This window comes from Populus euphratica, unplaced genomic scaffold, assembly GCF_000495115.2.
Source record: "Populus euphratica unplaced genomic scaffold, PopEup_1.0 scaffold34.1, whole genome shotgun sequence".
NCBI lineage: Eukaryota > Viridiplantae > Streptophyta > Magnoliopsida > Malpighiales > Salicaceae > Populus > Populus euphratica.
Window position 1 is genome coordinate 794,152 of NW_011499883.1, and position 26,378 is coordinate 820,529.

The following is a 26,378-nucleotide window of genomic DNA, read 5'->3' on the forward strand; positions in this document are numbered from 1 at the left end:
TACTATTATTGTTGTTATTGTTGTTGTATTATTATTGTTTATAATTTATACAATTAATCTCCCCGTGGTTCTATCCCGGTGTTGCCGAGTTATTTATTGCTTCGACACTCTTGCACTTGTGAGAATACATCAATTTTTTAGCCATGTCAAAAAACTCATTAAATTTACCTTGTCACCTTTTGAAACAAACATATTTTAACTAGGTATCCCAGTGTTGCCGAGTTATTTATTACTTCGACACTCCTGCACTTGTGAGAATACATCAATTTTTTGGCCGTGTCAAAAAACTCATTAAATTTACCTTTTGAAACAAACATATTTTAACTAGGATACGAGGACTCATTCATCTTTTGCTTTGAAAATGAGTTTACTCAGTTGCTTTTTTAGTCAAAAAATTTTAAACTATGATCTAAAGGCTTGTTCATATATATATATATATATAGGAATGGAATCAAGACAAGGACAATTTGGTATTTTTCAAAAAATATTTAAAGAAGAAAGTTTGTTGGTGCATTTTATTCACGCGCCAATGTGTTAAGCCACTGTACATGCTTCCAGCGGAGCATACAGAGGATTTAGGTGGTGGAAATTGTCTATCCATGATGACGTTATAATGATCATGATATCTTTTTCTAAATAAGATGGTGCATGTGGTGTTTCAATAGATGGTTCAATTCCAATAAAGTTTTCTATTTTCTCTCTCTTTACCTTGAAAAAAATGTCTAATAAAAAAATTCATGTTGTCATCTTATTTTATCTTGCTACCATGTTGTCCTCTTATTTTGTCTTGCTATTTGAGTCATTCTTCTTGCTTTTGATTATATGATTTCTGTCTTAGTTTATTTTGTAAACTTTAAATTTCTTTTCAATTTCATCTTTGATTGAAATATTATTTTTTCTTTTATTTTATATTGGTTTCATGTTTGATCCTCTTTCTTTTGATTTTAGATTTTTGTTTGATTTCCTTTGTCAAATGTTTGATTTTTTTCATTTTTACCTTTGAAGCAATTAATGTTATTTCCTTTTTATTTTTCTGTTTAGCATTTGATCATCGTTCTTTTATATTACAATTTTATTTTGTTTTGAGCCTTTTTATCAAATTCTTTTTTTTTTAATCTCATCCTCTAATATTGAAATATTAGTTTTCCTCTTATTTTGTTTTGATTTCAAATTTGCTCCTTTTTTTTTATCATGGTCCCAAACGAAGACAAGAAGTTTTATTTTCATGAGTAATGACCTCGTAATTAACTGGAGGCATTTAATAAATGATTTAGGAAGATCATTCTAAGTGTTACGGTGTGCATGATGAGTTTGTCTCCTAAGTGATGGTGAAAAGAAGTTTTGGATTTAATCATAAAATTATGATTATTAAGGTTCAAAAGTTACCACCTAGTATTATGGTTATTAAAAAATCTATAATCTGCGAGAATCGGGTAACAGATTAATTGTGTAAGACAAAGACACATCACTCTAGTACACTTTACCTAAGGTAAGTTGCATTATTGTTTGATTATTATTATAAGTTGCATTTTTGTCATTTAGTCTTGTCTAATGTTCAAAGTGGATTTCCCTTCGTGAGGAAGTCTCTACCTTATCAGGTTATATCCTAACCATTCTAAAGGTCAAACTTATTTATTTCTTGGATATAGCTAAGTCCTAGCATTCCAAATAACAAAATAATTGTTATAGGGTTTTTTATATTTTAGTTAAACCCTAATGGATAATCATAAATTGATTATAATATCCATTTTTGCATTTAAAAAAATAATAAAAATATGATTTATCATTAGAAAATATGCTTGAAAAACCTTTAGAATCTGGCCACATGAAAATAAAACTTTGTTTTTTTGTGTTTTTGGAAAGAGGAAATCAATTTAATTTTTTTTTGAATTTTTTATTTTTTTAAAGAAACATTTCGGAGAAAATCTGGTATTTTTAATACAAAATTTGTACCTTATAGTGAAGTCTACAACTCGATATTATACCAAATAGCTGGGAAAATATATGAGGGACTCATAAATATTTTTGAAATATCCTTTTGAAAATTTTAATTTTTTTCTCCTTTTTAAATATTTAAATATTATTATTATTATTTTATTAGATATTTATGGGGTTGGACCCAACCCAGCCATTCGGGCTGAGCTGAAACTAGTTCAGCCCGACTCAATCAGGATGGGCTGATTAGTGGCTTAATAATTTTTTTTGTTTAGGCTAGACTCAGCCCAACCATCTAGGTTGGGCTACAACAGATCTAGCCCAAGCTCACATGGTTGCTGGCCCAGCCCAACGACCATGTTAATTAATTTGTCATTGTATGGAGAATGAACTTTGCATGTAACGGCTACAATAGGGGTGGATGAGAAGAAAAAGAAGAGGAAAGAGAAGGCTTACCTAGTTAGAGAAGAAGAGTTGGTGGTGGCTTGAAGGTCTGGCTAGTGGCTCACAGTGGCATAGAGATGACGCTGGTGGGAGAATTAAGTTAATGAGGTTGCTATAGGAGAAGATCGTGGCAAAGAGGAAGGAGCTAGAAATGGCTATTCCAGATGTGGGAGTGGTTGACTGGTAGTCATGCTGGCGGCATATGGTGGAGGAGCCAATGATAAGGTTGTCGTGGTTGAGCACATGGTAGAGGAGGAGAATAAAGTAATGGTAGAAAAGAGAATAAAGAGGAGGCTAATTTTTTTGCCAACGTTGTCCTCCAATTTCTTCATCTTTGAAAGAAGGATCTTTCATCTTTATTGGGAGCCAATCTTGACCCTTAATTCAACCTAAAAGGATCTCAACTATTGGCTTAAAGTGGCCATTATGATGGTGTATGTTTTGTCAAATTTGATAAAGATCTCAACTATTGACTTAAAGTGGCCATTATGGTGGTGTATGTTTTGTCAAATTTGATAAAGAAACAAAGCATTAAATGCACCTGAAAAGTAGCCACTTAAAAAGGTTTTTCAGGTGAAAAAAAAAAAGATGAACAGTAACCAGATAACTCATTGTCTATTTTCTTTTATCAAAACGACGCCATTTTGGCTTAGGGTTTTAATTTATGGATTTAGCTAAAGTTCAATTTGGTCATCTGACTTTTGATTCCTTCCAATTACACCCTTGATTAGTTTAAAACTTTTAATTTTTTACAATTTTACCCTTACTAAACTTCATCATCAACCTTAAATTTTAACATTTTAATTTGGTTATTGGATTTAGATTTATGCAAATTGACCTTTAACTGACTATTAAACTTTCAAATCACTTCAATTTCACTATTGATTTCAATTACTTAAATCTGAAGAGTTCGACGCCCTTTTCAAAAAAATCCTTGTTTGTAAATGTTTTTAATTTAGCTCTTGATTGACCATAAACTTTAATTTTCTTGTGATTTTGCCCTTAATTTCAACCAATTGACTTTGTAAAAATTAAGTTTGGTCTTCTAAAATTTTAATTTTTTTAATTAAGCCCAAAATAGGCTCTCAAACTTAGTTTTTTACCAATTAAGTTCCTAATAAAATTAATTTAATTGCATTTAATTTGACCCAAATTAATTCTTAAACATAATTAAATTTTTAATTTGACCTATAATTAAATCAAATTGGCCTACTAACAATCTAATTATATATTTAGACTTATTTTTTATGCAGATTCATCCAATAATGATTTAATTTGATCTTAGATATGCATTGTCTCTCTAATTTTTGGTACAATGAAGTATAATTAAGCTATCAATTCATTCGAAAATTGTAGCTTAATTTTCCTCTATATTTGAAATCTTTCAAGCTTGTTTTTGCTAAAATATCAGTTTTCTTGCTATTATTATTATTATTTTTTTTGCTAAAATATCAATTTTCTTGCTATTTTTATTATTATTATTATTATTTTATTTTTATTTTAAAAGGAAAATGAGTAAATTTGAGGAATAACCTAAAATTGGGTGATGACACTGAGTATGGATATAGGCAACAAAATGTTTAATGTTTATTTCAGGTGACATGCAAAAACCATTAAATGCTCGTGATGAGAATTTAGTAGCATTGTGAAGATGAATTCTCTTGATTATATGATGCAAATCCATGCTTTCTTCATAAAAAGGAATCAATATATAATAAATTCATAAAACAACATGGATCTTAAAGTTGCAAATGAAAATTATTATAACACAATCCTTTACATTAAATAAGCTATCATAAAAGGAACAAACCAAAATATATTGAAATATACTGGCATAAAAGAAACACGCCCAAAATATTAACAGAGTTTTAAATTCTAACATTTTATATTTAACTAACTAACTATTATCATTACAAAAAATATTAAATTTCTTATTAATTTGTTCAAAGAAATCAGTAACATCAAGGTATGTCATATCTAATGGGTCAAAATAAATATCATTATTATCTTGAACTCTAAGGGGTCAAAATAAATATCATTATTATCTTGATATGGGTGAACAAATTTATTTTTATGTCCTTCTCTTTTCTTTTCAATGAAGATTAATATAAACCAACAAGATGTTTAGTTGTATGATATGTACGTGACTAATGTCCATTTTTTCCACACCAATAACAAATATTTTCTATCTTCTTGGTATCCTTGCTATATATATTCTTTCTTTATTTTTTATGTTGTTTCTCCTTATTCTGAGAAGGTTTGTTAGAATTATAATCATTATGAAAATTAATTCGTCTTTGCCTATGGTTACGTCTATAACCTCTACTTTGACCATGATCATAATTATTATTATATCTCATGGCATTCACTTTAGGGAATGGAGATGAACCAGTTAGTCATAATTCATGATTTTTAAACAAAAGCTCATTAGTTTGTTCAGCTACAAGGAGACATGAAATCAGTTCAAAGTATTACTTTAAATCTTTCTCTATATTGATGTTATAGGAGCACATTCGAGACATGAAAGGTAGAGATTTTTTTTTCTTCTAACATATCTCCACCGATGATATTATCTCCAAATAATTTCATTTTAGAACTAATATTAAACATTGTAAAATTATATTCACTCACCGATTTAAAATATCGTAATCATAAATATATTCAATCATAACAGGATTTTAGGAGAATAACTATCATTTGATAGTCATGTCTTTTTTCAAGTTTTGCCAAAGAATAAGGGGATATTTGATTGTGAGATACTCATTTTTTCAACTCCTCATGATGGCATAAAAAAAACATGGCTTTTGCTTTATTTTAACTAGATGCTTCATATCTATTTTAATGGAGTCTCTAAGACCGATGGCATCTAGATGGATTTTGACATCAAGGAACCATGATAAACAATTCTTACCTATAATATAAAGTGCCACGAACTCAATTTTGGCAAGATTTGTCATGGTTAATTCATGAAAAAATATCAAAATTGTTAGAAATTTAGTTTAAACATTATAATAAATATTGAACAAACATAGGTAAGATATTGAATAAATTTGTTATGAATTGAGAAAAATTATTCATTTAAATAATTAGAAGGAAAACAATTAAGTAGATATTAAGTAGATAACATAACTTCTACTTTTTATTCACAAATCAAATATGCTTATTTGTTTCTAGATGAGAACCATGAGCAATCACTTTGATAACATATTATAAAACAATATATTTAGAAGCAAGCAATATACTCAATAAAGAGTAAACATAATAAATAAAAACAATAAATATTAGAAAAATGAAGAAAAAACATTCTTATTTTATATCATCTTGTAAATGTAGTTGTACATAATATCATCTCAACATTACTCCTAATTATAGTCTAATATACATTAATACTTGTAAGCCTAAAACTTATAAGAAGATGTAGAGTTCATATGATTTTGGAGACAATGAATGAACATGAAGATAAAAAGAAGGAAGACAAATAGACATTCACGAACAATGTATGATTTCATAACATTTTTGTTTTATGAAACTCCGAAAGCATGCTTATTTTTTAACTTCAGCCTTAGGATGAGTCTATTTTTCTTGTGGTATTTTAATTTTCAATTAGATTTTTTTATGTGTTATAAATATTTTACAAGTTACAACAGAATTTATTTTACATTAACTGAATTTATTTTTTCTTTAGTTAATATTCTATACGACCTTGCAATTTATTATATAATTTATTAAGAGGTTAATACAAATAATTTTAGATATCCAAAAATTAAGGGATCTTATTTTGCTTTTATAGTTGGTCTATAAAACCTTTGACATGTAATTAATTTATTCATTTCAATTACCTTTCAAATATGATATGCATTTTATGTTTGATTTTGTTTTTCTTTTTTAATAAGAAAAAAATAAAATATAATTTAAAAAAATAAAATATAACTCAATAAATGAAACATCATTATGCGTAACATATGAAAAACAAATAAGAGGGTATGACAAACAAATAAGAGGGTTTGATTTACAGGCATATGTACTAAGATTATTTTTAACATTTTCTTTTTAAAATTTGATAACATGTATGAGCTTTTTATAGGTATTTTTTTTTTATTTCAATGAATAAAGAAGTGTATTGGAGTGGCAATATAAACAAAAGGAAATACGTTAACCACACCCTAGATACCTATTTGGCATTGTATTAACTTATGTTTTTTAGAGCACTCTTTGTTTTAAAAGGCATTAAATTAATTTTTTTAAATATTATTTTTTAATTTTAATGTACTGATATTAAAAAAACAGTAAAAATATAAAATTTTAATGTATTTTTAATTAAAAAATACTTTTAATAAGTATTTTGGATCACATTACCAAAAAGGCACAAGCGTGGTGAATGATTTCTTGTTATTGTTTTTTATTTTGTGTGTCCATTTTTTCTTGACCAATGTTTCTCATTAAATTCTATTAAGGAATCTCATGGTAATGATTAGGCGGTGGTTATAAACAATACTCGCAACAAACACCATAATCATTCGCGTTTAGACAATATTTATTTTTGCAGTTCAATCATATTTTTAATTTTTTTTGCTTCAAATTATTTTTTTGGTGTTTTTGGATTATTTTGATATAGTGATGTTAAAATTGAATTTAAAAAAATAAAAAAATAATTATTTTAATGTATTTTTAAGCAAAAAAAACATTTTAAAAAGCAATCTTAATAAAATTGATATTGGAGAAAAGACATAAGAAAAGCTTCTATTTATTTCCTTGTCTTTGTACAACTCATTTAATTTGTTTATAAAGGAATAACATCTAATCTAAAGGTAAATTGTCAAAAAAATATCTAAAATCTAGGACTTAATTAATGTAATTACAATCTCTGATTTCTAACATGTTGTCTTAAGCTAAAATATGGATGTCCAAAGTTTCTAGTTTGAGAATGAGAGTATGAAATGATGAGATGCCAAGTGGGTTAGTGAATATGTCTATTACCTATTGAGCTGAAGAAATATAAGTTGTCTTGATTAAGCCTGGTTGTATTCTCTCATGCACAGTGTGATAGTTTATTTCAATGTGTTTCTTGCATTCATGGAACATGAGGTTGGTTGTATTATGTAGGGCAACCTAATTATCATAATATAATAAGGCCGATAGTAAATCTGTTACTCACAAGTCTTGCAAAAGGTATTTGAGCCATAGTAATTCACAAGTAAAAGAGGTCATGGATTTGTATTTTGATTCTGCTAAGGAATGTGATACGATTGATTGTTTCTTGCTTTTCCAAGTTATAGATGCTCCTTCAAGAAAGACACAAAAACCTTGTAACAAATCATTTAGTTGTTGGGCAACTTGCCTAGTTAGTGTCACAATATCCTTTTAATTACAACTTACTAAGTGATAGGAATAAGACACCTTGACTCCGTGCTTTCTTAAAGTAATGTAGGACACAACATGCTGCCTCAAAATGAGGTTTCCTTAGTTATTATATAAATTGGTTGGGAACATAAACCAATAAGGTGATGTTTGGGCTTATGATGGTGAGATATATGAAGTGACTAATAAGGTGTTTATATTGTGATTGGTCTTTGAGGGTCTTTGAGTATTTCTCCATCTGAAGGCATGAGCCTTCAATTTTATCTTATTAGGAGTTTAGTTGGTTTTGCCCCAATCATACCTACATCATCAAATATATCTAGAGTTTGTTTACATTGAGAAATAGCAATGCCTTGATTTAAGTATGTAATTTTAATTTTAAAGTACTTGAGATGGCCTAGTTCTTTAATCTAAAATTTATTTTGTAAAAATCTCTTAAGTTCTTTAATTATGGTGTTGTTATTTCATATAATGATCATATCATCAATATAAAGTAATATTATTGTAAAAGAAACACCTCATATTATAGCCAATAAGAAATAGTTTGCCTTATATTGTTGAAAACTGGCTCTTTTAATGGTTGTTGAAAACTTTGAGAACAAATTGCATGATGTTTGCTTTAAACTGTCTTACGGCTTCTAAAGTTGATATACCATATTCCCCCTATTAACAAAATCCATAAGACAGTAGCATGTAAACTTCTTTATCCAAATCACTGTGAAGGCATCTTAGATGTCGAGTTAATGCAAGGACTAATATCGCACAACAAGAATAATATTAACAATAACAAGTAAGCATTACTCATTGATAAGCGGTATAAAATCCATGTTTTATTTTCATTATGAGATGTCAATTCAACTTGTATAGCCTTCTTACATCTTGAGTCAAAATCAGTTTGTACAAAGGATATGGGTTCACTATGGGTAGAAAGACTAGTGGCAAAACAATGGTGAGATATAGATAAATGATCATAAGGAAGAAAATAAGATAATAGATTATAAATACTTAGACAAAAAGACAATAACCTAGGGGGAAACATGATAACGCAGTAACAATGGTAATGTTGAAGGTGTAATGATGGGTGATGTTCATATTAACTATATCAAATAATAATATATGGAATGGTTATTGGCATGGGTATGTAAAGTGCATAGGGTATGGATTCAGGAGGTTGTAGTTGCACAGAGTTTGGTGTTGGCATAGTGTTATCACATGAACACAAAGCAATAAGGTTAGGCCGGGTGTTGTTATGAAATAGGTGAGGTTGAGTATTAGATGATGTTGTAATACCTGGTGACGAAGGTATTATTGTTAATTCAGTTGGTATGTATGGCATGAGTGAAAGACTAATGAATGTGGATTGATTTGTGTCAAATGTAGGATTGAGGGATTTGGGTAGTTTATTTATATATCTTAGGGTTGAATAAAAAAATAAGAATTGAGGGGTTTGGGTAGTCTATTTATGTATCTTGTGGTTGAGTAAATTGAGGGATTTAAGTAGTCTATTTATGTATCTTAGGGTTGAATAAAAAATAAGAATTGAGGGGTTTGGATAGTCTATTTATGTATCTTGTGGTTGAGTAAAAAATAAGAATGTTGTTTCATAAAAGTGCACATCATGACTAGAAAAAGGTTTTAGTAGAAAGATCATACAGGTGATATGCCTTTTGACTAAATAGGTACCCTATAAAAATACACTTGCATGATTTAGAATTAAACTTGTATGAGGATTTAGTGTTGGTGGTATAGCATAGACACCTAAATACTTTCATATGGTTGTAATAAGGGTGTGGTGTTGTAAAGCTTATTATATAGTATATTTTTAGAGAGAATATGTGTAGATAACTTGTTTATTATACATGCAGCAATATGACTATTTTTCCTTCTAAAATGAAGGTGGTAAATGAGCTTAGAATTATTGAGCACAAGCAATATTTAATAGATGATGATGTTTACACTCTATGACTTTATTTTATTGTGGTGTTGTTAGATAAGAATGTAAAAAAAAATCCCCAAATCATTAAAAAAAGGTCATATTAAAATGAATTCACTTCTATTATATGCCCACACTTGTTTAATAGTATATTGGAATTGTATTTTGGTAGAAGGGTTTTAGTAAACCTTATGTTTTTAATTTAAACTTAGTGAAATGTATCCAAGTGTAGTATGATAAATCGTCTATAATAGTTAGAAAATATGGACACTAAAATGTGAATGAATATATTGAGGACTTTAAATATCACAATGTATGAGATTAAAAGGTGCATATGATAAAATTGAACTTAAATTGAAAGGTAATTTTTATATATTTTTATTTTACCATAAGACAAGTCTCACAATGTTCATTAGGATGGAAAAAATATTAGAAACTATCTTGAATAAAAATTATAATAATACAATTAAGGGATGCAGTAGGTGACAATAATATAAATTTGGAATGGTAGAGATGCTATTGGCTTTAATTCCTCGTGGTGGATGGCTATGTGTTTAGATAAGTAGTAGATATTATTATGTTCTTTTTTTAGGATAATCATCTTTATCATTTTCAGGTCTATAAAATATAAAATCTAGGATAAAAAATGATGATACAATGCAAATCACGAGTAAATTTACTAACTAGTATAGTAAATTAACTGGAGAGGAAGATACATGAAGGATATTTTTAAGAAATAAATTTAAATTGTAATAAGCTGATAGACAAGGTGTCTATTTTTAAGCCATTAGGCAAACAAATAATGTTATGGTAAATACCGATTTGCATTCTCTACCTTAATGGGTTTGGTCATTTCGTGAGCATTATTAATTGTAAAATGTTTGTCCTCTTTGGTGGCTAAATTGTTTTGCCATGGAACTTATACCCTGGTGGAAAACCAATGATGTAATAACAATGGTCAATTGTATGCGTGTATCCCCCTCACAGTGTACGTGTGCAATACAAGTATTTCCCTTTGTTGTTTATAGGCTACCTATTCTTGGTGTTCTTTATGCTTCACTTCACATGCATGGCATGAATAGTGTTGTCATGAGCATCAACAAGGTAGGAGTGAGTAAATTTTTTTATTTTGAAAAATAGTTGCATCAGAAGAATTTGTCCATGATGAAAGAGTATGTGCCATTCAACCCTATGAGGAATTTGAGGATTTGTTCTTGCTCTTCCATTTCCTCATTCTGCTTCAAACCTGCACAATTACATGTAGATGGATTATTGTACGATCCTAACTCATCCCAAAAGAACTTGTGTGTTGTATAGTAGAATGCTATGGATTGTTGTTGTTGCTGATGGTCAGTAATCCCTTGTTCGAGTTCAACAATGCGAGAAAGATTTCCTTGTGAGAATTTTTCGTTAAGATCAGGCCATGTATATATACTTCATCAATTGTGTTAGAGAAAATAGTATTGATCAGGGTTTGATTGATTGGATTAAGGATCCACGATTCCATGATCTGATTGCATCTTCTCCAAACTCCATGCTTAGGATCCTTGTCTACTGGTTCCATGATTGCCCTATCAACAAAGCCAAGTTTGTTCTTGGCTTCCAGAGACAGCATCGTAGCATGATTTCACGTTGCGTAATTATCACCTTCCAATGGTTAAGTAATGATAGCGTGTCCAATGTGGTCTTGAGGGCCTATATAATAGGGACCGTTGAAATATATAACCTTCGTTGACTTCTTCTTTAGTGAAGCTTGTCATTAGAATTATTTTTGAAAGTAGTATATTAAAATAATTTAAAAATATTAAAGTAATATTAATTTAAAGTAAAAAATAAAAAATTAAATTTTTTAAAATATAAAAACAAACAAACCTAATTACAATTTTATTTATTTATTGAGATTTTATTCATAAATCAAGCTTCGATTGATGTTGACTTGAATTTCTAACATATCTTTACTATAATATCAAATACTAACTCAGTTTTAGACCAATAAGCTTGCTTGGCTGGGGATTCTTGAGTTGTTTATCTCTGATGGAATCAGAAACGTGAAATCATTCGTCCAATACAGGTTAATTCTATTTGAGATATCAACTTCCAGTCCTGCTATTGGCTGAATCAGGTCTCCTCAATTAATTTCTTGACCAAGTATTTATTTACACCAATTTCATATACAAATTTGTAAGGAAAACTGCAGTATCTCTGAACGGGGAAATATCTATCTGTCATTTTATAATTCATTTATTCAATTGACACAGCTAATCCTCGTGGGGTCGTGAGTCCTGGCAATTTTATTCTACAGTTAATATGTTTTGAGTAATTCTATAAAATAAAATAAAAACAAATATGTAAAAATAAAAATACAAATTATATAAACTTTAAAATATGTATAAATTAATATATATTTTTTAATATAAATAAATACTAGATAAATGACTATGCTACACTGTATGATAATCAAATAGATGAATTTAATAATATGATTAAAAATAGTCGATACACATTAAAAAAACCCTTAAAAAAATCACTATCAAATAAACTAAATGATAAAAAATAAATATTAAAAAAATAATTTTTAGAGTTTAACTCGACTAACTCATGATCTATAATATAAAATTGGAATAACCTCACAAAAAAAAAAACAATTATTAGCTAAAGGTTTTAATAACTTAATACTAATTGATGAAATTCAAAAATAAATAATAAATAAATAAAATTAAATTGGGTTAATATTTAAAATTTATGATTGGAATCGTGATACCAAAATTATTCCACAAAAGAATTTTAATAACTTAATACTAAATGATGAAATTAAAAAATAAATAATAAATAAAAAAAATTAAGTTGGGTTAATATTTAAAATTTATGATTAGGATCGTGATACCAAAATTATTCCACAAAAGACAAACATAAAAAAATTATGAAACAAAACTCCTAATCATCTAATTTTTTTAAATAGAAATTAAAATAACAAATACCAGATTTGGTATAAAAATAAAATAAAAAAATAAAAAACATTAAAAAAATTAAAATAAAGTAATAAAGAATAGAAAATAGAAAAACTGCAAATCAAATTTGATACAAAAATTAAAAGAAATATAATGTTAATGAAAGAAATTAAAAAAATAAATAAGAAAATGATAAATAAATAAATAAAATAGAAATAAAAAGAATAAGAATTACATTAAATAAAAAATTAAATGAAATAAATGGTGAGGAATAAAATTAAAAATAAAATCAATTTAAAAATATTAAAAATAAAATAAATAAAAATAAAAAAATAAAAAATAAAATTAATATCGATATAACTTGAGATGATAAAAAAATTTATTTATTTTTGAAAAAATAGATAAAAAATAAAAAATAAAATAAAAACAATTAAAAAAATTAAAATTAAATTGAATTGAATATAAAATTAAAAAAATAAAATAACAAAGAAATAAAATTAAAAAACTTAAAAATATTAAACACAAAATAAATAATAAAAAAATTATACACCAAAATTAATATCAAAACAACCAGACAAAAAAATGGGAAAAAAAGTTCATTGAAACCGATTACTCCTATACTGTTCACACGTTTCTGATCACCATGCAGAGGATGATGGTGGAATGCTTCCACCGTCGTCAACATCAGCTTTGTTTAATTTTATATTTAAAAAATGTTTTTTTTTTTAAAATTAATTTTTTAATTTTATATTAATATATTTTTAATATTTTTATATTATATATACTGTATTAAAAATAATTTTTTTAAAATATTATTTTAATATATTTCTAAATAAAAAATTCTTTAAAAATTAACCACAATCATAATTTTTAACAGTTTTATTTTTAGATAATATTTAATTATTGAGAAACACCAAGTATTTTATTTAAAAAGCATGATTACTCCTTATTAATTTATAAATTTATAAAGAACATTTGAAAATAGGGTTATAATTGTTTTTTAAAATATTTTTTATTTAAAATTATTAAAATACTATTTTTTTTAAATTATTTTTTTATATTAATGTATCAAAATATTATCAAAATTTAAAATAAAAAAAAATTAATTTTTTTTTAAAAACACTTAAAGAAAAAACTTAAGACAAGGAATTATTGCACAAACCCATTCACAAGGTTGTTGTTGCTTCGGGGGATTATTATATTCCTGTCTTGCCCTTGAGTTCTTCAGGTCCTCCTCCTTTCCTTCTTGTGCAGTTCTTTATCTCCCTCCTTCTCTTCTGTTCACCTGTAATAACCAAAACCATTTAATTTAAAAATATTCGCAATCAGTTTAATTCCTTTTCTCCCTTTCCAAGTTCTGTTTTGCTGTATAATTTCTCCTATTTCACAAACAGAGATGGATACAAATTTAAACGACAAGGAGTCCATGATTGCTCGAATCCAACAATTGGAACATGGTAATATCTTTCTTCTCTCTTAAACCTTTTTTTCCTCTCTGTCCAAAAGGATGCTTTTTTCTTGTTTAAAACTGCAGTGATGTTGTTCTCTTACACTATACTGCTTTCTCTTTAGAATTCCCTGTTCAATTAATTAAACCCTAATTCTAGAATTCTTATTTGTTCTTGGACATGGAGACCACACTGAATCTAAAATACAGCACTTTATTAGATAATTAAAGAAACACAATTCTGCAGATAGCCTCCTTTTCCACTGTGATTGAATGACTTTCCATGATATGATTGAATTATATTTGTTTTGTAGAGCGTGGTGAATTGCACAAAGATATTGAACAATTGTGTTTGCAGCAAGCTGGACCTGGCTATCTTGCTGCCGCTACTCGAATGCATTTTCAAAGGTATAGTTATTTATGTATTTTTTTTTTTCTGTTTATAGGATCAGGGTTTTATCATTTTATGATTCTGCGAGGTTGCTACTAGTAAAAAGGGACGTAAGGACTGTACTATTAATTGTTTCTCTATTAGGACAGCTGGATTGGAGCAGGAGATTGAGAATTTGAAAAAGCAGTTGGCTGCTTGCTCAAGAGATAATCTTAATCTTCAAGAGGAGCTTTCTGAGGCTTACCGAATCAAAGTGAGATAAATTTTGTATTCATTGTCCGTTATGCCACTTTTATTGAGGCCTTCTATCATAGGCTTATACGTTTACTATGTTATCATCAGACCCAATTGGCCAAACTACACCAAGCAGAGGCTGCAAAGGTTGGTCTATCACTCTCTCTGTGCCGGTTTATCTGGGCATGCCCTCTTATGTGGTGTCAGTCATTCTTTTATTGGGAGTATTTTAATCAAACATCTACCATTATGTGGTGTCAGTCATTCTTTTATTGGGAGTATTTTAATCAAACATCTACCAGAGGGAATTAATGAATCAGACACTACCAAATGGCATCATTGACCAAGTAGGAGAGAACAGACAATACTTCAGCATCATTAAAAGCAACATTTGATCAAATGAAAGACTCATAAGCTTTGCATTCAAGATTCTTTTGTCTTTCAATTGTCATTTCTTGTGTTAGCTTTATTAAGGATCTAGCATGATCGATTACCGTATTTTCTTTTGGAGGAGATACTAACTTGATGACAACAAAGTTATGAAGTTATGACGTGGGTTTCACCTACAAGCAGTTTGTGCTGGTGACAGGATTAGCTGTTTTTGCAAGCTATGATGTTTGTGGAATTCTTCTATTCCCTTTATTGTTTTCTTTTCCAAAATATTTCATGTGTTTAGATTGCAGTGGATGGAATTTTGCTTTCATCATTGGTCCTGACTTGTTTCATTTCCTTTTTTTCAGAACATGGAGGCAGAGAAACAGGTTAAGTTTTTCCAAGGCTGTGTAGCTGCTGCTTTTGCTGATCGTGATAATTCGATAATGGAGGTTGTGAAAAATCTTTTTGACACGTGTTGATTATATGTTTGTCTTTGGTTTATTACCCATAACCTTTCATAAGTGTATTCTCTTAAGGTTTTGAGTCTCCATAATGGTTGATGGCAGGCTGAAAAGGCAAAGGAGAAGGAGGAGTCAAAGTCCCAGAAATTTAGTGAAATTCAGCAGAGGTACTTGTTATGTTTATGCTCTATTTTGCTTGTGTTAAGAGGCGCAAGATTAAAAGGTTATTCTCAACTGACTGCTTATTATGTTGCATTATGTAATCTGGAGATTACAGTGCATATCTTCTTAGTGTTTGAGTGTTACACTTCCTACGGATCTGAACATTGTCATGTTCCACTTTCTCATCAAAAGTTAAATGTAAGAATGCTATAAATAGTTTATGGTGATGTCTTGTTCCTTCCAAAGTCTTCCCTAACCTTGAAAAAGATTGTGGCATGGCGTGGTCATGATTTCATCACTTTTCATTGTGAAATTTTTTGACAGATAGTGTATCTTATATCATGTGCGACCTTTTCTTTTTTTCAAAGGGATTTTATGGTTTGTAGTTATGTGATGCATCGTTAGGATGCTGGTGGTTGAATGAATACCTTTTCATGATTAAAATTTTTTTTATGCAGGTTAGAAGTGCTTAATTCGGATTTTCTTGAACAGAAGAGACTAAATGATACACTGCAGAGTGATTTATCAAAGCAAGATGAGCAGATTGAGACTTTCAAGAAGGTAATTGTTTCATGTTCTTGGGTAATATCAAGAGTGTACTTGAAACCTTTACACTTCTGGCATATAGATTATTGGAAATAGTGCCTAGAACTACTTGAAACATGGAAATTGTTTGTGCGGTGAACTTCAGATTTCGTTGTAATTTTGAAGTTTAGGATGCATCTTCTAGTCCCTATTGACCTTTCATTTACAGGTTGTCAACAAGTTTTACGAGATCAGGCAGCATTCTCTTGAGGGATTTGAGGATACTAGTTGGGACAATAAATGTGCATGTCTGTTACATGACTCAGAAGAGTTGTGGAGCTATAATGATTCCTCAACTTCTAAATACATTGTAAGTTCTCAAGACCTCATTTTTCGCTTGTTCCTTAAGTATCCATCATACACATTAGTGTTATCACATGATGTACCTATGTTTAGGATTGTTGTCCCACAGTTTTAGAAGCCACAAATACTTGTTATTCAAAGCATGTTAACATTTGTAAAAGAACTTGGAGCCTTAACTTTAAAAAATGGGTATTTTTTTCCCTCCCGCCAAACTTATCAGAGACTTGCTGAAATTTCTGCTGAAATTTCAGTAGAGTTTCCCTTATACCTGGAGGTTCTAAGTTATCGATAATCATCTTGTATAGTTATACTCATTTCTCAATCATATCATAATCATGTAGAATCGCAACAACACATTCATGGTACATGCATAACATTTCGCATGTTCATTTCTTTCCCATTGACACACATAATTCATAATAATTGGAAGTAAACAAACATTAAAATTACAAATACAAAATAATACATTTTTATATCCTGACACTTACTGTAAAAGGAGTACTAGAGGACCTAAAATACTACTCGTGACGTGAATCTAAAGGACCTGCAATTTCATAATGTATAGAATAAATATAGTAAGAATAAAATATAGCTTAAAAGGAAAATCACACAATACATGCACAGTTCCTTAAACATATCTTCAACGATATGCAATCATAGTTCCTTGAAATTCTCATTTAACCTTCCTTTCACTTGGAGAGTTATGGAGCTTGAGAAAAACAAAGAGAAGAAGTTGGAAATTGGAAGAGGAGGACATGATTTTTGTAGATTTTTGCTAGAATTCACTCAAATAAGTTTATCCAAGAAAACAATTTCTGGCTTCTTCTCTTTGTTTTTCTCAAGCTCCATAACTCTCTAAGTTTAGTTACTTAATTTTTTTTCTTGAATATAATCCTCCTAAGAACACTTCCTTTTAATTTAGCTTCAAGAAATGGAGAGAAGATGAATAAAATGGGACAAAAATATGGTCTCCCTCCTGTTTTTCCTTTTTTAGAGGACGTGATCTATCTTTGAAGAAGGAGAGGAGAATATTTTGTATATAAAATTACTAAAATGCCCTTATTAATGCCCCTTGTGTCATCTTATTCAATTTACCCGATTATGAGTACTCTCGTAAAGCCTTTCCAAGCTTTGATTGACATGAAATTTTAACCTAAGATAAACCAATAAGTCTGGAGATTCCTTATAAAATTTCAGCCTGATTTAACAGTCGAATTGAGATATATCATCGATACCATAAAACTAGACAATTAGTGTCTTTTACGCTAAAATCTAAATTTCATTCATTACTATATGTACTTAGATTCTCATGGCATTTCCCCTTAATTTGTACTTAATAAATTCAATATTAACTTATTTATCACTAATTTGTCAAAATAAGTTTTTTGATCGAGGTTTACATTTCTCATTTTTCTTATTCTTTTTATTCATTTAAACTCGTCACTGGTTTTGCCAACGTTACAAGTTTTAAACTAAAAATCATGACTCTCAATTCAACTTCAACAACATCTTTAAATTTATTTATGGAGATCATTATCTCTCTCACATGACACATTTATTATCATTCATATTATTTATTCATTTTTTTCATACTGAATCTCCATTACTCATCGAGACCTCATTATTTCAATCCTATGTTTTTTTTTAATTATTTATTTTTATTTATGGGGGTTTGCATGTTACCAGATCCATAAGCAAGTATGCTAGGTGAAAGAAATTGACAATGTCTAATTAATTTCCTAGATCCACGTAGAGCATAAATTAAATCAGCTTTTACAAGAATTTGAATAGTTACTTCATAGTTCTACATGCAACTTGAATAACTTCTCATCAGACAGAGTGCGTTAGAAGAAGAGGTGGAGACACTGAGGAACTCTCTGGATAAGCTTCAAAGCAAAATACGAGTGGTATGAAATTATCTGGTTAATGTCTGTTTTATTTAATTGTATTATTATGTTGTGTGTTTGCTTAATGCGGATTTTGTTGTGGCTTATAGGGTTTGGAAATTGAAAATCACTTAAAGAAGAAAGTTCTTGAACTTGAAAAGAAGCAAGTGGGTAGACTAATGTCTTCATGTTTGAGCTTCTAAATTTGATCATTGAATCCCTTTGCTAATTACTGAACTTGTTGACGTTTTCTGCAGGTTCTTTTGGACAAAATGGTTATGGAGGGGATAACAGAATTACACCATTACCATTCTCGCCATAGAGTTCAGATCACGAGTTTACTTAGCAAGGAAAGATCTCATATCAAATCAATTATTGATATGGCAGAAGAAAAGATGAAGCAATTTGATGTGATCAGCGAACAGGATTTGGTGGCTTGTAGAGTTGTAAGACTGCAAGAAGATGAATTTCGAGATGTGCATATGAGTACTGATGCTGATCTGGACTTAGCACCCAAGGTAGGTTAGCTACTATCATTGTACTTCATCTTCTCTCTCTTTATCTGCAGTGCATATAGAAATAGTTTGCTTCACCATCACAAGTAAATTCTTAAGGCTCATGAAGAATCACTTCCTGTGTACTTGCCATAGTAAATGGTTCCTTTATGGTGCCTCAGCGCTCCTGCCAGGGCCCCCAATAAGCCACTAGCTAGGTAGTGGTGGGATAATAAGCCAGGAGGAAGAGTAATCAAATGCTTCTTGACCAAGATAAATAGTTCTTGATAAACATATTAGTCTGCTACCTTTTTTAAAAAATAGTTATAGGCATAATCCTGCTCATGGAATGCTGCAATTGCAGTATTTTGGTGCAACAAAATTCCAATTCCACTCCATTAGAAGCTCTCTTATAAGTATAAAACAGTGGCACAGGGAGAAGTTAGCAAATAGAAACTGAGAAGCACTCTGCTAAAGCTGACCTTGTCTCCAATGATCTTTTGCAATTTGATGCGAGACCCAACTCCAAAATTTGCAATTAATAATCTGAGAAGAAAAATGGGTCAATAGAGTGAGTAAACTTCCTTGAGATCAGCTTTTATTATCTATTTTTCAGTCAAGCATCCACCTCTCAAGAATATTTTTATAACTCAGTCCTTTGATATCCAGTACTTTCTACCAACTTTTTGAACTGAGAGTTTTGTTCATAGACAAGAGATTACTAGTGCTCTAATCTTTTGTTTGAACTACTGGATGGTTTTTTAGTATGCACTTAATACAATACAGGATTGCACTGAACCTCTCCTAGTTTTTTCACTTAACATGGAACAAAGATTCAGTAAAATATTGCACTGAACCTCCATCAATCTGAGCATGAAGAGAAAATACATAGGTGTTTGTGTCAAAGATTCCATGTATGGTATTTCAATAGTTCAAGTTGATGATAGCATCCCTGTAGAATTGTTTGTCCTGGTCGCCAAGTCTCACTCAGCTAACCCTACCTATTTTTACCAACAAGCCCTTCACTCTGCCTTCTGTTTTGGTTTGATTCGATAATTCTTCTTGTCTCTGTACTTGTGATGAGATTTTAAGGTAAAGAAAATACTTCAACAGAATCAGAAGGTCAAAAATAATTTGTCCTACTGTTTCTCATTGAAGCAATTTCTATTTCTTGTTTATTGATTTATACATTTTTACATTCATCACCTGCTGTAGAGAATTGACCAAGGCGCACTAGATACTGTGGCTCATTCAGAAGGCAACACATCTGAAGCCCTTGCACAGGCCATGCAAGAAAAGGTTCTGTGATATATTTCATGCCCTATGATTTACTTTCTATATCTCTGTTCTCTGTAAATATTTAGTCAGTTGGATGTTCAAGTTATGCAGCTGATTTGAAATAATTATTCTTCTTTCGGCTCAATTTTGTTTTCCTCGTCAGGTTGCAGCATTGTTGCTTTTATCTCAGCAGGAAGAAAGACATTTACTGGAGAGAAATGTCAATGCAGCTCTTCAGAAAAAGATAGAGGAGCTTCAAAGAAACTTGCTACAAGTAATTCCTGTAGATTCTTTTTACTTGCACGTCTTGAATGTTTGCCTCTTTTTTACTTGAATATTATACATAACTCGGCAAAAGTTTTGCAAATTGACATATGGACTTTGAGAATTATGCTTCATTATAATAATTATCTTATCATATATGGAGGAGACATTATAAAAATGTTGGTATGCAGGATGAAAGACCTTTCTCCTTGGTATTTGTCACATGGATCTCTTTCCTCTCTGAATCTGGATATCTTCTAATATGAAGTTTTGATAAAGAATTTATCAAATTTAAAATTTCATATCCTTCCTGAACCTCATAATGAGTGCACAGATGTGATGATTTAGGTCACCAATGAAAAGGTTAAAGCTCTTATGGAGTTGGCGCAGTTAAAGCTCGAATATCAACAACTACAAAAGTATGATCTCTTCTTTTCCCTAAAGCATAGCACGCAATCATGCTTTGTTAAAATCATTGTTTTTCTATACTTATTTTGTTTTCTGCTGCCAATTCTTTTATTGGAACTTGAATGCTGCCAATGACTTTGATAAGGACCTTTCCCCAAAGCTATGGAGCTTTGATGCATGATCCTTTGTTATATTATTATTTTAGAGGTGTTTGCTAGTATTCACAAGGTTAATTTCTCAGAATAAACCTTCAGAAGTTCATGCAGCTTGTATGGTCTAAATCATATTAAAATACTTTATTAATTAAGATATACAGGTTATTTGTGAGCAATACTGATTATTATGAATTTTGATATCCACTAGAGGTTATTCCAGATCGAAATAAAAGGTTGCAGTTTTATTTTTCAGAGTATATTGAACTTTCCTTCAAATTGATGTTCACTCCTGAAATGCAATCGTGTTCTCCTGTCACTTCTCTAGTTGTCTGTCTTGTTTTTGCTCTGATGTGGCTTTCTCTTGATATGTCATTAAAGTAACTGGTAACTCTTGTTAAAAAAATGTATTAAAGTATGCATGAATTCCTTTTCCCTTGCAACATATGCACACTTTGATCTGATGACTAAAACTACCTGCATGAATTTAATTCGTGCAGAAAAGTTGGCAGTGAAATAAAAGGAGATTTTTCAGCTGACACTGGGGAGATAAGACTTTCTAATATAGAAAGAGATGGAAAGATAAGAAACCTGTTGAAGAGGACATATCTAAGACGTTGGATGGGCACAATGGATTTTCGTGGAAATGAAGCTCAAACCTGCCCGAGTAGTGAAGGGAATTTCTCTGGGAAAAGAGCAAATGACATGGATTTTGCCAGGTTAGTAAAAACTAATTGGATTCCATAACAGAAGACTAGATTGGTGAAGCCTGCAAGTCAGATCTTACCCTCTGATGCCCCCCCTCCCCAAATCTATCTATCTATCAGCAGAAAGGAAGGAAGAAAAACTCTTCTACGAAATAACTGTTAATGAAATGGATGTTTATGGTTGTGTGTTCTCAGAATGAAGATTGAAAATGCCACTCTCAAGGAAAGCATGGAATGTATGGACCACCTAATTTCTTCAATTCACAGACTTCACCTTGCACTTCTGAAGGTAAATGTTTCTTCATCACATGTACATAGCTCAGGAATGGATGAGCTATGTAGGATGCTACAGTAATATAAATACTGTTAGGAATGATGATACAGTTGAAATTTTGCTGCTTCTTTTCTTTTTTCCCTTCTCTTTAGGTCATGCAATATCATAATAATATTAATATGATGTTGATTTCGTTACTTGCTCCATAAAGGTTCTTGTCTTGATGTTTGGTTAGATAATCTGTCCATATTTTGAAGCTAATAGGTTTTCTGTTGCTGATGCTGCATAATCTATAGGTCAAAGAGTCAGATACTCGTGAAGGTACCAGTACTGGCTTGCTAGAAGCTCTTAATGATATCATTTCTGAGGCTAGACTTGTGAAGACTGCCCTCGGAAGCTCCTTACCTATTAGTTGGTCTGCTGAGGCAGATGATGCATCAATTGGTGAAAGTGTCTGCGATGAACTAAGTGATATTTATGGGAACCCCAGTAGAGAGAAGATAGATTCTGTTTCTGCTGCAGGTTTTGAGATGGTGGAGCTTCTCATACTTGCAGCTCAGATATTAAAGGACAATAAAACCACAAAGGGTTGCTGAGATTGGAGTTTGTTTCATTCTGGTCTGTGTGGGCTTTGTTCTGTGATGAAAAGCATACTAAAGGGACTTTTCGGCAAAGAGAAGTGAAAATTTGTGCAGTGTGAAGGAAGAAGGCGAACTTTTGGAACAACTTAATCAGTGCAGAATGAAAGCCAATGCTTATCTTGTCATTGTAGAGCCTTTTATTGTATTTATGGTGTTTTGAAAGGAAAGGAAAGGAGGAGGGAATAGAGTTCAATTCCTTTCCTTTGTATATACATGGTTAGACACAAGCCAGTTGCATAAAGTACAGTAATATGAACTGGGTTATTAGATTATTTCAATGACAAAGTTTCTGAGCTGTGTATGCTTCCTTTCAGTACTGCCTGTTGTATTTTAATTGTCAAAGTTTATGTTGAGCGATTGAGGGATGATGCATTTTCTGTTGGCTTTAAACTCACTGGGAAAATTTGTGGTTAGTACATGCCACGTGGCAGGAACTGCTTATGCCATGAAGAAGTCATGAAGCTTTTTTATGCCTCATTACGTGTAGAATTACTTGTTTATCTTGAATGTTGCTGCTTTAAAATGCTTTACTGTAGGGTGGGACGGCATCTTTCTTTTTCTGAACAACGCAGTTTCTTTCTTGGTCGATGCAACTTTTTTCCTGCTGAATTGTTCACAACTAAATAGAACACGGTGATAATCATTCAGGATACCGAAATCTTTACGTATTTTGAGGAAACAGAGGATACAAACTATGCCACGTAGTATCTCAGGTTACTCAATCTTGGCAGAAATTTCAACTGACACATCACACTCAGAGTTCCCACAAAATTACAGCCATGGGACACCAACACATCTAATCTTGCAAGCGAAAACCAATCCTTGACGTATAGAAGAGAAGAAAATCCATGAAGAGCCTGCGATGCCATTTATGGTGGGAAGGGCTAAAAAGGGCTAGAGACGGGGACAAGAAGTCTTTAGTCGATCATGATTCGGCGGCAATTTCCACAGCGGTGATATTCACAGTGACTGGATTTTTCTCGCGTTCATTCTCAAGCTGGCTGTAGTTTCCTTTCTCCTTGAAAAGTTGGATAAGATGATGCTTGCAGTAGAGTTTTCCCTCATGTGCAATGTAGTTAGATGGGCTTATTGTACAACCTCCATGGGTACACTTAAAACAGCTCCGATGGTATGGAGTTCCATTTACTGTAACCTGGAAGAAGATCAAAGACCACTCTTCAGAAAATGTTTGTCATCTTTGAAGAGGATGATCCTCTGTTTCTATGAAAAAAGTCTTCATTTCTTACCTTCTCGATAGGATAGACAGTCTTGTTGCACCCAACACATTTTTCTCTGGTGCCAGCAAACAAATTCGAGACCTTGCTTGCGTTCTGTGAGATATATCAAGTTCAGTTTAATTATTTAGTGGATAGAAATTGAGTACAATAAATAGCAAGAAACAACATACTATCATTTTCCAATCAATTATTTAAGAGATCACCTCATTATCAACAGGTTTTTCTGGTTTCACAATTTTTGGTGTTCCTGGCAGAAATTAATTATAGAAAGTGAGAGGGCAAATTGAATTTAAGTTAAAAGAATTTAACTGGCTAGTGATAATAATAGTACGATTTGAAGTGTGTAAATTTTGATGATGGCTTAACTGTGCTTTTACCTTCGAAACTCTTGTCTAGACTGCCAGTTCTCTTGAAGAGTTGGTCATAGTGAGGTCTGCAGTACAGAACCCCTTCAAAAGAACTGTAGTTGCTTAGCTGCTAGCACAAAACAGTATGCCGATGAGTGCTCATCAAGAAATGCAATGAGTAGTTAATTGGCTTTGAGGACAGCAATTTGACATTCCTTACCATCAACAGAAAACGGAAAGCAATTTCAAAAGAACCAAGAAAATGAAAGATGATTCTCAGAAATCCTGGCTCTTAGATTAGCCTGAAAATATGTTTTATGCTGCTGGCCATATGTATATTAAAAAAAAGTTTTAATGGGCCTTGAAAATTTGGAACTAGATTAATGTAAAGAAGAATATGGTGTGATCTGATCAGAAAAAAAATTGATGGAAAGGGTTGTAGCCAACATATATATATATATATATGAAAGACAATTCTGAGAAGAAAAAGGTTCCCGAGACATTACAGTTCAAAGAAGATAATAAAACATGAACAAGGATATTACAGTACCGATATGCTGTTACCTTTAGGGTACCCCTGCAATGGTGGCATCTAAAGCAGGCCTTGTGATAAATCCTGTTATCAGCCGTCAACTTATCAACAAGATACACTGTCTTGTCACAAGCCATACATTTTTGCTGGGTTCCTGCAAATGCTGCCATATTCTTTTTCTTCCTCAAGGATGAATAGCAAGATGAAGAGCAAGAAACCTTAGCACTTGTGCGCCGATTGTGATATTTCTCGTTTGTGTTGTGTCTTTAGCCTTTGCCTTACTGTCTTGTCTCTCTTCAAGCTGTATCTTGGCTTATATTATACCGAAGATAGGGGAGCTTAAAGGAGGAGATAAAAAGCAATGGGTTGCAGATAATCGCGGGTGACATGAAAGCAAACCTGTACATGATTGACAGGAATGGCCTAGCGCCACCTAGCTATCATTTTGTCCGATTTCTAAGTAATTCATATCAGATAGGATAATCCTTCTGCTGTAATCATTCTACTTTCTTTCTCTATTTCTGGGAGGTACAATTATAAAACACGTGTTGTCATGAGATAATTTTTTCTACGGGAATATCCTATCGTTGGCATGGCTGCAGCACCCTTAAGCTTGGTATTGGACAACATGCTTTAGATGTGTGCTGTCACGGGATAATTTTTCGCTACGTGAATATCTTATCGTTAGCATGGCTGCCAGCACCCTTAAACCTGGTATTGGACAGCATGCCTTAGATGTGTACCCGTGCACATTTAACACTAACACTGTAACCCATGCTATTCCAAGGAAGTTGACAATTCAAGCTTTTGGCTCCCAAATTTATCTTTTTTCCTGTTTCTTAGAAATATTCTCGGTTTAGCTAATATTCGAGGAAATAAAACAGATGAGTTATTATTGATATAAAGTTGATTTTCTAGGTAGATCACAAGGGAACATGATGAGTAAGTCCTTTTTCACAAAGGTGGTGGGTCTTGAATTACATTGAGTGCTCGAATATCATCATGAAGTTCCTGGCTGGATGCCTTGCTAGACGTTTCTTTTTCGTTGTCATGTTTTATTCTTTGATTGCTTTTTCCATGAGTTATAATCGGCCAGTGCAAGTGATTCATCAGATGGATAATCTTTTTTAAAAAAATTAGGTAATTGGCATCAATCAAAGCCTATCAATGATGCTCCATGTAACTAGTGACCGAGTGAGCTCTCGGGTTAATGCAAATTTGTCTTCAACAACACTCAACATTACAATTGGAAATTTTGGTTTATTATATCAGATCAGATTGTAAATCTGTCATCATTGTATCTCCAACTTGCTGGCTGAAGCTAAAAATCATGTCGATTTCATATGTTCACCTCAAATTTATTCGTGGCAAAACGACAAGGGGCATTTTGCCTATAAATACCTTTTTCTATTATACCAGGTGAAGTGGCCAACCTCACGAATAAAGATATAAAATTAGCATAATTTTATTTTAAAAAATAAAAACATTTGAGTGATAAAATTAAAATTAAAATAAATAAATTTAAAAATAAAAAATAAAAATGAACTTATGATAACCTTTAAAACCGATTATCCTAGTTAT

General features: G+C 31.1%; 2 protein-coding genes across 10 annotated transcripts; one reads left to right on the forward strand and one right to left on the reverse strand.

Annotated features, from left to right (window-relative positions):
• The first annotated feature begins 13,785 nt into the window (after positions 1 to 13,785).
• On the forward strand, positions 13,786 to 23,055 carry LOC105129798 (protein GRIP-like). Of its 8 annotated transcripts, none has more exons than XM_011032024.1 (19): positions 13,786 to 13,846; positions 14,013 to 14,075; positions 14,380 to 14,473; positions 14,601 to 14,709; positions 14,799 to 14,837; positions 15,431 to 15,514; positions 15,632 to 15,693; positions 16,147 to 16,249; positions 16,443 to 16,583; positions 18,415 to 18,483; positions 18,573 to 18,629; positions 18,720 to 18,980; positions 20,172 to 20,255; positions 20,398 to 20,508; positions 20,660 to 20,710; positions 20,847 to 20,917; positions 21,559 to 21,777; positions 21,961 to 22,054; positions 22,336 to 23,055. In XM_011032024.1, exons 2-19 carry the CDS (start codon positions 14,015 to 14,017, stop codon positions 22,633 to 22,635), a joined length of 2,010 nt encoding a protein of 669 aa, XP_011030326.1. In that variant the 5' UTR covers positions 13,786 to 13,846; positions 14,013 to 14,014; the 3' UTR covers positions 22,636 to 23,055. The 8 variants fall into 8 exon arrangements, with proteins under 8 accessions (XP_011030326.1, XP_011030330.1, XP_011030327.1 ...); XM_011032028.1 differs by having other exon boundaries at positions 13,818 to 13,846; positions 14,606 to 14,709; XM_011032025.1 differs by having other exon boundaries at positions 13,845 to 13,905.
• On the reverse strand, positions 22,845 to 25,152 carry LOC105129797 (LIM domain-containing protein WLIM1-like). 2 transcript variants are annotated; one of them, XR_843124.1, is made up of 6 exons: positions 24,830 to 25,152; positions 24,296 to 24,392; positions 24,122 to 24,165; positions 23,928 to 24,011; positions 23,404 to 23,833; positions 22,845 to 23,372 (listed from the first exon to the last, which is right to left on the reverse strand). XR_843124.1 is itself a non-coding variant. In XM_011032023.1 (5 exons), the coding sequence occupies exons 1-5, from the start codon at positions 24,965 to 24,967 to the stop codon at positions 23,606 to 23,608; spliced, it is 591 nt and encodes a 196-aa protein (XP_011030325.1). In that variant the 5' UTR covers positions 24,968 to 25,152; the 3' UTR covers positions 23,301 to 23,605. The 2 variants fall into 2 exon arrangements, 1 of the variants encoding a protein (XP_011030325.1); XM_011032023.1 differs by having other exon boundaries at positions 23,301 to 23,833.
• Positions 25,153 to 26,378: the final 1,226 nt, after the last annotated feature.

Bases quoted from the DNA above. Each gene is read 5' to 3' on its own strand.
- LOC105129798 (XM_011032024.1), top strand. From the start codon at position 14,015: ATGGATACAAATTTAAACGACAAGGAGTCCATGATTGCTCGAATCCAA. The intron at 14,076-14,379 runs GTAATATCTTTC...TTTGTTTTGTAG, and splicing joins AATCCAACAATTGGAACATG to AGCGTGGTGAATTGCACAAA. The intron at 20,918-21,558 runs GTATGATCTCTT...TAATTCGTGCAG, and splicing joins GAATATCAACAACTACAAAA to AAAAGTTGGCAGTGAAATAA.
- LOC105129797 (XM_011032023.1), bottom strand. From the start codon at position 24,967: ATGGCAGCATTTGCAGGAACCCAGCAAAAATGTATGGCTTGTGACAAG. The intron at 24,393-24,829 runs GTAACAGCATAT...TTGTGCTAGCAG, and splicing joins ATTGCAGGGGTACCCTAAAG to CTAAGCAACTACAGTTCTTT. The intron at 24,012-24,121 runs GTGATCTCTTAA...TATATCTCACAG, and splicing joins AAAAACCTGTTGATAATGAG to AACGCAAGCAAGGTCTCGAA.